Source organism: Eptesicus fuscus, chromosome 2 (genome assembly GCF_027574615.1).
Source record: "Eptesicus fuscus isolate TK198812 chromosome 2, DD_ASM_mEF_20220401, whole genome shotgun sequence".
NCBI lineage: Eukaryota > Metazoa > Chordata > Mammalia > Chiroptera > Vespertilionidae > Eptesicus > Eptesicus fuscus.
In genome coordinates, this window is record NC_072474.1 from 75285929 (window position 1) to 75299434 (window position 13506).

The 13506-nt window shown below is 39.0% G+C and overlaps 1 protein-coding gene across 1 annotated transcript in view; it reads left to right on the forward strand.

Annotated features, from left to right (window-relative positions):
- LOC103301729 (transmembrane protease serine 11C-like) overlaps window positions 1–12347 on the forward strand; it is a 53101-nt gene extending 40754 nt beyond the window's left edge. Inside the window, exons 7-10 of the mRNA XM_008158733.2 lie at window positions 1399–1570; window positions 3114–3373; window positions 4392–4534; window positions 12186–12347. Coding sequence (XP_008156955.2) covers window positions 1399–1570; window positions 3114–3373; window positions 4392–4534; window positions 12186–12347 — 737 coding nt within the window. The remainder of the gene's footprint in view (window positions 1–1398; window positions 1571–3113; window positions 3374–4391; window positions 4535–12185) is intronic.
- Window positions 12348–13506: the final 1159 nt, after the last annotated feature.

Consider the following 13506-nt stretch of genomic DNA (forward strand, 5'->3'; position numbering starts at 1 on the left):
CTCTGATTAAGCGCTACCACTTTAATCTATGCCCACTGTATTGATTATGGCAACCTTTCAGCATTCTGTAAATGCTTAGGAACATTACACGTTATAGAAAAGGGTTTTGCTGTCAAATATCATGTTTATTCCAAGATGTCTCATGGATTAGTAGACTATACAGACTTCATTTCTACAAACATTTGTTGAGCACCTTGTATGTAGTAGATTCTTTGAGATAGCTTATGGAGATACATTTTTTTAAAGATACAGTTTCTGCCCTCTAAAAAAATATTTATTAGTGAGACTGACAATATTTAAAAGATACCATAAACTGTTAAGGTATAAGCTCGGTGCTTCATTTGGAGTAACATGAGATAGTCAAAAGAATCAGAGAAGGAGAGTCAGACAGATAAAATAACAGTGAAGTCGTTCTATTACTGCAGATTTGCTTTAAAGGCTTAAGAATCTATGCTAAGGAAATAAGCCAGTCAGAGAAAGACAAATACCATATGATCTCACTTATATGTGGGATCTAATGAACAAAATAAAACTGACAAACAAAATAGAAGCAGAGGTATGGATACATGGAACATACCGACAGCTGTCAGAAGGGTCGGGAGAGGGGACTAGATGAAAGAAGGTGAAGGGATTAGCCGAATAACATATATGCATAACCCATACACTCAGACAACAGTGTGGTGATGACCAAAGGAAAGAGGAATTGGGGGATGGGTAGGGGCTAGCAAAGGTGGAGGAATGGGGATATCTGTAAAAATGTCAACAATAAAGTTAAATAAATAAATTATTTAAAAAAAATTTTTTAAAAGAGTCTAGCAGTTTCTCTGGATCTAAATTGACATGAAAGTGTTCTTGATTCAGAGAAGCATATAACTTTGAGAATATCCTTATGTGTTCTTCCTTTTATCCAGATATTGTGTATTGTAACTTGAGTATGAACTCATTTTTGCCTACTCTTTCTCTCATATCTCATTCATATTCACATTCATTCACTCTTTATTATGAATGTTTCATAGCAATCATTACTCTAAACAACTGCTCATGAAATTAAAAGGTACACATTTCCCTATGCAACTTCATAACTGGTTATACAATTATTATCTTCCAATTTCAAGCATTTAATTTCACTTAGCTCTTACAACAGGCAAGGCCACACAGACACAGAGAGAGTGTATGTGAGTGATGAGGATGGGGAAGGAAGATGTCAATTTATTTTGAATGCTCAGGAAATCTCATGTCATCAGTAAGTTAGTCCTAACTTTTCCAAGACTGTCTGTTGAGTTTTTCCCTAATTAATAGTTAACAGTGAAATGTATTATGGGGAATTTGTTTACTAGAGCAATGTATGCAAATGCAATATGAATATCATTAGATGCTAATGAGCTCTATTTTGAGCAGGTTGTGGACAACGCACAATAACTTTCTCTGGCAACAGGATAGCAGGGGGCACGGATGCCGAGGAAGGGGAATGGCCCTGGCAAGCTAGCCTTCAACAGAACAGTGTCCACCGATGTGGAGCCACTCTGATTAGTAACAATTGGCTTGTCACTGCTGCTCACTGTTTCATAAGGTAAGCTCTGGACCACATAAAGGCTTCAAAGCACTCAAGTACCTAAAAGTTTGATACATATCTTTCAAGAATATGGCCATACAACAGCAGCTCCAACTGTTCAATATTGTATAGTCTTAAAATTACTTATCGAATTATTAATTAAAAAATAGATATATTCAGGCTAATGCAGATTTGTCAGCAGTGGCTGATGGACATTTTAAATCAAAATAATTCTTTATATGTCATTGTTGTTGTTTTTGTTGTTATTTGGGGAGGGGGGCTACCTGTGATTTCAAAGATATTTAGCAGTATTCCTGTCCTCTACCCACCAAATGCCAATAGCATTCCCTCAGGATTGACAAGCAAAAAATGTCTCCAGATAATACCAAATGTGTCCTGGAGGATAAAATAGCCCTCAGTTGCAATTCACTAAACTAGATTCACTTAATTCAAATTTATAAAGAAACTCTAAATCCCAAATTGAACGTAAGTCTTCTATTTCTCATCATTATTACATTTGGTCTTATTTAATAAGTATTTGAATTCATCCTGTATCCTCCCATATACTATATTATAGCCCCATTTTAAATAATTATTTCTTTAAAGGATATATATTATTACACCAAAGTTTGCCTTTTTTCTAAAAGCTTTTTTATCTCTTTGTTTGATGGTTCATTTCAATAATTTCTATTGGCTTTATGTAGCATTTATAGATTTTAAATCTATAAATCCTTCTCAAATTTGAGAGTTTAAAAATGTCCCAGAGCTCTAATTTTCAATGCTTAATATACAAACCTTTGATTAACAAGTAATGGTATCTTGCTTGATTAACACATAAAATATCTTCCTATTTATAGTTATAACTAGAGGCCCAGTGCACAGATTCGTGCACTGGTGAGGTCCATCGGCCTGGCCTGAGGGGATCGGGCCAAAACTGGCTCTCCAACATCCCCTGAGGGGGTCCCGGATTGTGAGAGGGCACAGGCCAAGCCAAGGGACCCCATAGGTGCACGATCGGGGCCCAGGAGGGACAATGGGAGGACTCCAGGGCGTGTCCAGCCTGTCTCACCCAATCCCGATTGGCAGAACCCCAGCAGCAAGCTAACCTACCGGTTGGAGCGTCTGCCCCCTGGTCAGTGTGCATCATAGCAACTGGTTAAACAGTCGAATGAACAGTCAGACACTTAGCATATTAGGCTTTTATTATATAGGATGATGATTATATAAGAGGATTTAAATACTTCATTGATTTCTATGTTCACTCTTTCTCATAGGCTTGCCCACTTTTTATTTAATCTTTTTACCTTGTGTTGTCATAGTGATCTATTTAAATCACTTTTAAGTCTTTTCTGGACAAAACAAGAATAAAATGTAGTTTTTTATGGATTATCTTTTTAAATATAGCTTATTAAGTTATTCAAAATCTTACCATGTTATTATCTTTAATTTTTCTCATATATATAGCCTTATTTTGTATGCTTATATGTACTATAGAAATTCAAAACATTTATAATTGTTTTTAAGAGCATAAAATATTAATAAATAAATTTATTTTCTTTAGGAATAATGATCCCAAAACATGGAATGTTAGTTTTGGGCTTCTTTTAAGTGATCCAAAAACACAACGAAATATCAAGAATATTATAATTCATGAAGACTACCATTACCCTGCACATGAGAATGACATTGCTATTGTGAATCTTTCTTCACCAGTATTATATACAAGCAACATTCGAAGAGCATGTCTTCCAGAAGCTAATTATACATTCCCACCCAATTCAGATGTGGTGGTCACTGGATGGGGAACATCAAAGACTGATGGTGAGTCCCTAACCTTCCTCCATTACATGATTTGATTTTTAGGAGTTAAAAAACAATACCCACTAAAACAAACTAAACCTAAGAAAGACTTTCTCTGGATCATTTTTAAAAAGAATAATGTGCAATAGATTGAAAATTATCCTCAACAACTTTCATACAAAACTACAATTTCATAGAGCTATTTACTATAATTTCCCTTAACAATGGCAGTTTTTATAGAAATATATTACTTGAATAAGTAATTCATTTTCCTCCATTTCATTCATTCATTAATTCATTCATTCAATAAACATTTATATTAATTATCAGCTTTGTTTCAGGTGGATTGGAGATATTAATAAATTAAATAAGCAAATATCCTTGCCCTCATAAAGCTTACATCCTTAGCAAATAAAAATAGATAATAATCATAAAATATAATCAATAAGTAGATTACACAGCATGTTTTGTGAAGGTGAGGACCATAGAAAAAATAAGGACTACAGAGGACTGGGCATTTTTGATGGAGTGAAATTAGTAGCCCTCTGTGATATGGTAATACCTGAGCAAAGACCATTTAAACATGAGCATCCTGATGACCCTTATAATGTAAATATTTAGTGGCTAGTTATATTCATGAATGTATTTGAAAGCAGATGAAAATAAACCTAAAATTATTTCTAAGATTCAGAATTATGGTAACACAGAAAATCTTTAAAAAGATCATAAAATGTATGTTTCTGCAATATGAATTTTTCATTTTGTTTTATAAGGCATACAGATAATAAAAATAAAATTCCAAAATAACTCTAAAGGAAAAATCCCATCACATATGGATGGACACACTATTTCAAAATATGATCATTTTTTACAGTAGCTTGCTGTGTTGTTAACATTTCTTACTAGGAATGGAGACAAATAAAATGTATGTTTTACATTTATTTGAAAATTGCATACAGTGTTAGACACTAATAATCTAACCAGAGAAACTAATTAATATTGACTTTAGCAAAAATTATAAAATCTCTTCTTCCTTTAGGAACAATTCCTAATATACTCCAAAAAGCAACTGTGAAGATTATAGATAATAAGACCTGCAATAAGGAAGAGATATATAGTGGTGTGATCACACCTGGAATGCTGTGTGCTGGGTTTCTGAAGGGAAAGGTGGATGCCTGCCAGGTAAGTCTGCCTATTCCATTTTCAAGAAGACTTTTTTTCTTGTAGTTTTTAATTTCCAATTAACCAGTTCCATTTTCTCAAAAGATTGACAACAAATTAAAGCTTAAGTATGTTTTATAGACAAAGTGGCTAATTAAAATTATATTGCTTTTTAATAAGTCCCATTAAAGTACTAAAGTCCTAAGCCACCCTTACTATTATAAGAAGCTGAGTGGGAATGGAGAAGAGACTCAATTTGGAGTAACAGTAGAGACTAAATGAAATATATTGGTGACTTTAGTTCAATTGTCCTCTTTCACCGAGAAACATTCAACTGAGTTCAACATCAAATCATAGAACTTTCTTAATCTAGGGTAGCTCCAACACCCTAAATATTTTCTTTATTTAACAATACTTATATAGCATCTCCATGTGCCAAACGCTGTTTTAAGATTTTTTAAAATATTAATTTATTCAAGTTATTACAGTTCTGTGATGGATGTTTGTACTATTATAAACCTTATTTCTCAGATAGAGACTGAGACAGAGCAAGTAATTTGTCTAAAGTCGCACAGGATTAAATGGCAGAACTGAGATTTAAACCCAGGAAATTGGGCTCTATAGCTTATGCTCCGAATGCCACACTAAGCTGCCTTTCCTTATGCTTTATATGCTTCAAACACTCCTGATGCTATTTATAAACAATCATATAGAGCTAAAAAAAAAAAATACTACTGTAGTTATTTAGACAGGCAGAATTGGTGATAAATCCAGGAAGACTCTTATTTTATTAACTCATTCTTTCATGCAATTTACTCACTACTAACTATGTGCTAGGTGCAGGGAAGTGAAAAGTGAATAGAGTATTATTCCTAACCTCTGGAGCGAGAAGACATGCAAACAAGTACTTGCAATACATAATTATCATCTCTAATTACAGATTCCCAGCTTTCCAACTGTCCCACTAAACCTATTCTTCCAAGTCATGACAAGCTTAAATCCTTGTTTCTCTCCTTTTTCTCTCAGCCTATGACTCTCTTCTAACCTTATGCATTCTAGAACGTATGTTTTATTATTTCAACCACTCTCATGACACCACCCTCAATGACTTCACCATCTTCTATTTCCCCCACACCCATCCTAATAATCTCTAACCACTGAGAAATCTATCTACTGTATTTGCTTTTATATGTGAGCTCCTTAGCACAGCTAGAAAACATCTTATAGCCTTGTAAATCGGTGCCACATAATCACAGCCGGGTCTTTAACACACTGTAGAATTCTTTAATTCATGTATCTTGGTGCTGTGTCAAATTTTCATTACTTTTTTTAATGTATCACACTAATGTAAACTACTACTTTAAATCACAGTCTCATAATCCTTGACTTACGATATTTCCTCCTATTAACTAGATAAAATGAAAGCAATCACATGAAAACTCCTTTAATATTTTTTTACCTGATAGATTTATAGTTGCACTTATCTTCACCTACTAAGCTCACAAAAACAAGTTTATCCTACTATTCGAAGCTAATCTCTTACCTGTGTTCTTCATCCACTACCTTTCCATCTATACAGATATTTGAACTTTCTATTAATTTGAACTTTCTTCCATATTCTCCAAACTGTCCCACTCTAATGTACTCTTCCACATATTCTGCAAACATTATTAGGTCTTTCCCTCAATATATCGTACTCAATCTTTCTTTTCCCCTTCTTGGTCAAATCTCTAAAGAGTAGTTCACCATCATTGTTCCACATTCTCAATTTACTCACTTTCTGACCCACTGCTTGCAGACCTTTACCCTACCAGTCCACTAGTCAAGATTACTAATGATTGTCTACTTGCCAAATCCAATATATGCAGAGTGTAAGACAGACTGAAAGCAAGTGAGTTAGAGTAATGTGATCTATAAAAATATTTTGTCTGAGACCTGGGTTGTTTGGCTCACTGGATAGAGTGTCAGCCTGAAGAGTGAAGGGTCCTGAGTTTGATTCCAGTCAGGGGCACATGCCTGGGTTGCGGCTCAATCCCCAGTGAGGGGCATGCAGGAGGCAGCTGATCAATGATTCTCTCTCATCATTAATCTCTCTCTCTCTCTCTCTCTCTCTCTCTCTCTCTCTCTCTCTCTCTTTCTCTCTCTCTCTCTCTCTCTCTCTCTCTCTCTCTCTCTCTCTCTCTCTTTCTCTCTCTACCCCTTCCTCTCTGAAATCAATTAAATATATATACATACATATATATATTAGAGGCCCAGTGCATGATTATATCATGCACGTGTAGCTGTCTGTCCGCTGGTCGGGACCCAGTGTGGCCGGCAGCTCCAAAGTCCCTGGGCCCTTAGGGCGAGGCGGAGTGGGGGCGTGGTCCTCTGGCGGCCGGAGCCCAGGCCAAGGTCTTGCCTTCGCCTCCCGCCCAGGAAGGCTGGGGCCGCCGCCGCCTCCTCTGCCTTCTGGCTCCCTCATGAGCCCTCCCTCGGCCAGCCCAGGCTGCGTGGAAACCTGCGTCCTCTGCAGACACCGCCACACGCTCCTGTGGCCCAACTGCCGCCAGACTCCTCCCCGGGGAGCCGCGCCGCCTCGTCAGCCGGGGCCTCCAAATGCCCAGCTCACTGCCCCGGAGGCCCCTTCTGTGCCACAGCACAGCCATGGCGCAGATGCTGAGCTCGCGCCGCCGCTGGCGACACAAGCTCAGTGTCCTGCCGGCCCAATCACCACCCCGGCCACCCCGAGTCCCGCCCCCTGTGCCTCCTGCTGGCCCAATCGTGGGTGTAGCGGAGTGATGGTAATTTACATATTACCTTTTTATTATGTAGGATATATAGTCTGAGAAAGGCAATGAAGGCTCCAACTAAGACACAGTAGGAATGAAGAGACAATAACAGTTGTGTAGACAAGACGGTGAGATGGATTATATGTGAGGAAGAAAAAAAAGGAGCAATATAATGTTAACTCCCATATTTCTCCCTGAGTAACTGGAGAAAGGGTGTAAAGGAGAAAGAACAGGTTTGAGGAGAGTGAAAGTTCAGTCTGGGGTATGCTAAATTTGAGGTGCCTGTGGGATATCCAGGCAGATATGTCCATTATACTATCCTATATAATAAAAGACTAATATGCAAATTGACCAAACAGTGGAAAGACTGGTTGTTATGAAGTTCACTGACCACCAGGGGGCAGATGCTCAATGCAGGAGCTGCCCCATGGTGGTCAGTGCGTTCCCACAGGGGTAGTGCTGCTCAGCCAGAAGCCAGACTCACAGCTGGTGAGCACAGCAGTGGTGGAGGGAGCCTCTCCCGCCACACGGCAGCACTAAGGATGTCCAACTGCCAGCTTTAGACATCCCCCGAGGGCTCCTGGACTTCAAGAGGACACAGGTTGGGCTGAGGGACCCCCCACCCCAGTGCACAATTTTCATGCACCAGGCCTCTAGTTGAAAATCAAAACCTTGAAATCAGGAAAGACTTCTGGCTAGAAATACATATGAAAAGCCATTTCCTTCTGGGTGGTAGTTAAATTTGTGAGCATAAATACAATTCTGCAGATAAAGTGTGTAAAATAAGAAGCACCTAAATTACAGAATTCAGTTATACATGTTTTAATGGGTAACAGTAAGAGATCATAAAGATCAGGAAAATTTGGTGTCACAAGAGTCTCAGAATCAGAAAAGGGGAATAATTTATAGTGACACATGCCATAGAAAAGTCAAATAAGAAGCCCATCAAATTCTACAATTTTGTAAATAAAGTTTGGAAAGATGCATTGGTGGAGAAGAAAAGCCATTTCGAAGTTAAGAATGAGATAAGAATATGAAAACCTCAATGTAAACTACTACTTAAATCACTTAGTTATGAAAGGATGATAAGGCCATAGAGGAGGTCTTAAGATCAAGAAAGCCCTACCTGGTTTGGTTCAATGGATATAGCCTCTGCCTGTGGACTCAAGGGGCATGGGCTCAATTCTGGTCAAAGGCACATGCCCGGGTTGTGGGTTCAATCCCAAGTAGGGGGTGTGCAGGAGGCAGCCGATCAATTATTTTCTCTCTTCGTTGGTGTTTCTATCTCTCCTCCTTTCTTCTCTGAAATATATATATATACTGTATATCCTATCTAATAAAGAGGGAATATGCAAATTGACCATCACTCCAACAGACAAGATGGCCACGCCCATGTGGTCAAAGATGGCTGCCCCCATGTGGACACAAGATGGCTGCCACAAGATGGCCAACAGGGGAGGACAGTTGGGAGGGACCAGGCCTGCAAGGGAGGGCAGTTGGGGACAATCAAGCCTGCAGGGGAGGGCAGTTAGGGGTGACCAGGCCAGCAGGGGAGGTCAGTTAGGGGCAATCAGGTCAGCAGGGGAGGCCAGTTAGGGGTGACCAGGCTGGCAAGGAAAGGAAGTTAGGGGTGAGCAGACCTGCAGGGGAGAGCAGTTGGGGGCAACCTGGCCTGCAGGGGAGGGCAGTTGAGGGCGACCAGACCTTCAGGGGAGGACAGTTGGGGATGACCAGGCCTGCAGGGAGGGCAGTTAGGGTGACCAGGCTGGCAGAAGAGGGCAGTTAGGGGCAATTGGGCTGGCAGTGGAGCAATTAGGCATTGATCAGGCTGGCAGGGGAGTTTTTAGGGGGTGATCAGGCTGGCAGGCAGAAGCGACTAGGCAATCAGGCAGGCAGACAGGCGAGCAGTTGGGAGCCAGCAGTCCTAGATTGTGAGAGGGATGTCCAGATTGGAGATGGTGCAGGCTGGGCTGAGGTACACACACACATACACACACACACACACACACACACATCTCCGTACACTAATTTCGTGCACCAGGCCTCTCTAGTGTGTGTGTGTGTGTGTGTGTGTGTGTGTGTGTGTGTATGTCATTTTTCAGGTAGGCAAAACAAAACAAGACAAAAGACTATTTATAGAACAAGGTCCTTGATCCAAAGAACAGATTAGTCTTGGAAACAACTAAATACATATATTACTCTAAAGAGGAGAGTAGATACAGATGTAGGGCTGATGTAGGTGAGTTGGGAAGTCAGTATGGACAAAGAAAAAAAAAAAAACATGGAAAGATTCCTATCTGTTACTCTCCACTTATTCTATGAATTTGATACTAAGACATCAGATTCAGAGTCAGGAAATCAGATTTTTAAAAATTGTTAAATGAGTTTTGTGCACTCCTGGTAGAAATGTAAAATGGCACAACCTCTATGGAAAGCAACAGGGTGGTTCCTCAAAAAAATTAAAAATAATTATCATACAATCCAAAAATTCCATTTCTGGGAATATCCCCCCAAAAAAATTGAAAGCAGGGACACAACTAGATATTTGTACATCCATGTTCATAGGAACATTATTCATAATAGCCAAAAGATGGAAACAACCCAAATGTCCATTGATGAATAAAAGCATAAACAAAGCATCATATGTACACACACATATACCACACACACACGCACACACATGTATATACCATGGTTTATCTATATTAAAAAAAAAAACCAGTGGTTGTAAAACCATAACGACCAAAGACTGGTCACTAGGAGTTGCATGAAGCACCTCTTGATCCCACAGGCTTCGATTGCAGGGTAGCAGGTGGGTGGGGCCACGTGGTGAAGAGGGCGCGGGGGATGGGAGCTGTGCAGATGGGGGCAGGGAGTGCAGCACGGGTCCCCAGATGGTGAGTGGAGGTGCTCCCACCATGGGGGGAGTGGTGGGGGTGCATGTGGCTGGTGGCCAGGGGAGGCGGAGTGTGGGGGAAGGGTGCGAGCTGGAAGAAGAATTGAGGCAAAAGGTAAAAGCTGTTACTAAGGGAAAGAGCCGAATGGTTCGAAGCAGCCAACGGCTCAGACACTCAACACTGGGGAGAGTGGAATCGGTACCAGCCAGGCACAAATGAGCTCATGAGGCCCGCAGCGCAGCAGCAGGTCTGAGATCCCACCACCCTCTCCCCTTCCCACCTTAAGGTGCTGGCAACATCGGCAGAGTGTCGCGGGGTGCCAGCAGTATCCACAGAGAGTCATGGGGCACTGGCAGTGTCCACGGAGAGTCACGGAGTGCTGGCAGCGTCCACAGAGCGTGCAAGGCGTCATGGGGCAGCGAACATGCCCCTGATGGCAGGCTAGGCCTAGGGGACCCTACATGCGCACAATTCAATCATGCACTGGGCCTCTATATACATATAATGGAATGTTATTTAGCCTTTAAAAGGGAAGGAAAGTCTGACACATGTTACAACATGAATGAACCTTGAAGACATTATGCTAAGTGAAATAAGCCAGTCACAAAAGGACAAATACTCCACTCAGATGAGGTTCTTGGAGTAGTCAAATTCATAGATACAGAAAGTAGAATGGTAGTTGCCAGGAGCTAGGGAAAGGGAACAAGGGAGAGTTATACAGCTTAATGGGCATTGAATTTCAGTTTTGCAAGATGAAGAAAGCTCTAGAGATGGATGGTGGTGATGATCACACAACATCAACGTACTTAATGCCATAGAACTATATACTCAAAAATGGTTAGAATGGTAACTTTTATGTTATGTATATTTTACACAGTTAAAAAAGAAATAATGATTTTTTTCTAAATTGTGAAATGAGAAAAGTTTGGATTGGTTGCTCTTAAAAAATGAGAAAATAATATGGCTGGAGACAACTATTGAGGAGAAGTGTTGGTGTAAGGGTGTCAATTTGTAATGTAGTATTTTTTCACAGAATATGGTTTGGCCTGGATTATGATGGGAAGGTAAGAAACTGAGAATCCTTTTGAAAGAGCAGTGGTTTGGGTAAATTATGGAATATAGTCACATGAAGAAAAATGGAAAGTAAGAAGTTAATACACTAGGAGAAAAGGGAGGAGTCAAGAATTGGCATTCTTAATGAGGCTGAAGAGCAGGTATAGAGTGAAAAGTGGTGGAATGAGAGCACTGAAGGGATAGGTACATGAGATCATAATACTGAAAAATGGCATTTAAAAGGTAGAGCAGTTCCAGGTGATGAAAAGTTTACCTTTTACCCTTTTGCAGCCCTGTCCAGAAGTGACAGGGAACTGTTTAATAAGTATGTCCAGAAGTAAGGAAACCAAGAGACTGTGGTTTCATGCAATACCTATTGAATTATCCACGATGATGTGAAGGATTAGAGCAAAGGAAAATCCAAATGCCAATGTGTTCAATCATTCTGGAAAAATGACCTAAATATCAGTAGATAAAAACCATAAGGAGTGTAGAGGGTAGTTTAGCCAAATTATACAATTCTGAAAATTGGAGAGATGTTTACACAAGAATGAAAGAGCAGGAGTCCAATGCTGGTGGTAAGTAAATAAAAACCTTCCTTTTTCCAGCTTCTGCCTGAAAAAAATAGAGTTTTGGGAGATACTCAGATAATTCTTCATCATACTGATGATTACATAAGCAATAATACCTGCAATACCTTTTAGGTAATAGTTGAGTTGAAGTTTTTCATACTTGTTTTCCATTATTGTATTTTATATCCAAAGACATAAACTGATACCTTTTATTTAAATAAATGATTAGAGAACACAAAAATATTCAACACTAGAATCCTTTTAATGTCTAAATACTTTTTTCCCCTTTTTCTGTCCCTCCCTATCTTTATTACAGAAGAAAAAAATGTAGTATTCATCTTTAAATTATAGTAATTGTACATATTCTTTTTCTTTCTAGGGTGACTCTGGTGGACCTCTGGTTAAAACAGATCATAAAGGCATTTGGTTCCTTGTTGGCATTGTAAGCTGGGGAGATGAATGTGCTCTTCCAAACAAGCCTGGTGTCTACACTCGAGTAGCCTACTATCGAGACTGGATCATGGCCAAAACTGGTCTCTAGTGCAGAAGTTCTTTGTAGGTTAAAGCTTGATGATCATATGCTTGTTAAATGTTTGTAATTCCCAAACTACATTTAGCTAGGAATCACTTTATGTATTAATGTTGCAAATTTTAAAATATTCAATTTTAGAATTATGAAAGCTTCTTGTGTATTAGATTTTGACAAATATTTAGTGAAAATAATGGTACAGACATACAACTTTCTCTTTTACCCCTTTCCAGACTGAAGACAATTATATGAGTAAATATGGATTATAGCTAAGCAGGTCTTCACTGCTGTTTTGTAGATCCTTGAGAAATTATAGAGTTGGTGTTCACAATAAACTTTCTCCTGAGTATATAAATAATGCCCTGCTGACAAGCATGTGGATTCCACAAGATCAGCATATTGATAGGTTGTAGCCTAGTGAGTTGTAGTAATACTACCTATAAAAATTTCCCAGGAAAGTCTGTCTACCTGTTGTTTATTTTCTATTCTGTGCCAATGCTAACCCCCTTTCTATTTTTGGCTTCTTCACCTTGAGTGACACAAAAGAGCATGATAATCCCATGGGGTGCATTGAACGGATCTTGGTGACTATTGATTTGTTCCTATTTTTCTTTCATATGAAAGCAAGGCCAGAAGATGGTTCTCACATATACACACATAATAGTAAAATTATCCTCAGACCCTACATAGTTTTGAATAGACTGTGCAAATAATGCCAAATTCTTCAATAACAAAAATTATCAACCAGAATAAATAATATAGAAATTTGGTTCTACTTTGCTTTCCCAACCAGAAACATCCTAACCAACTGCTGCGTCAATACCATTTTATTCAAAATTATATTACTTTACAATAAACAAAGACATCATACTTTTGTGTGTAAATTGTCTTAATTAGAGATTTTGCATAAAGCAATGCCATACTATGTATAATGTGGTATCTTGCCTGCAAAGCATGATGGACTAATGATTTAAGCCACAACTGCTCTTCCTTATCTAATTTTTGTATAGAAAATGTATAAAATTCCTATGGGAAGAAGTACAAACACTTATTTATTTTTAAAATATATATATATTTTATTGATTTTTTACAGAGAGGAAGGGAGAGAGATAGAGAATCAGAAACATCTATGAGAGAGGAAACATCTATCAGCTGCCTCCTGCACACCTCC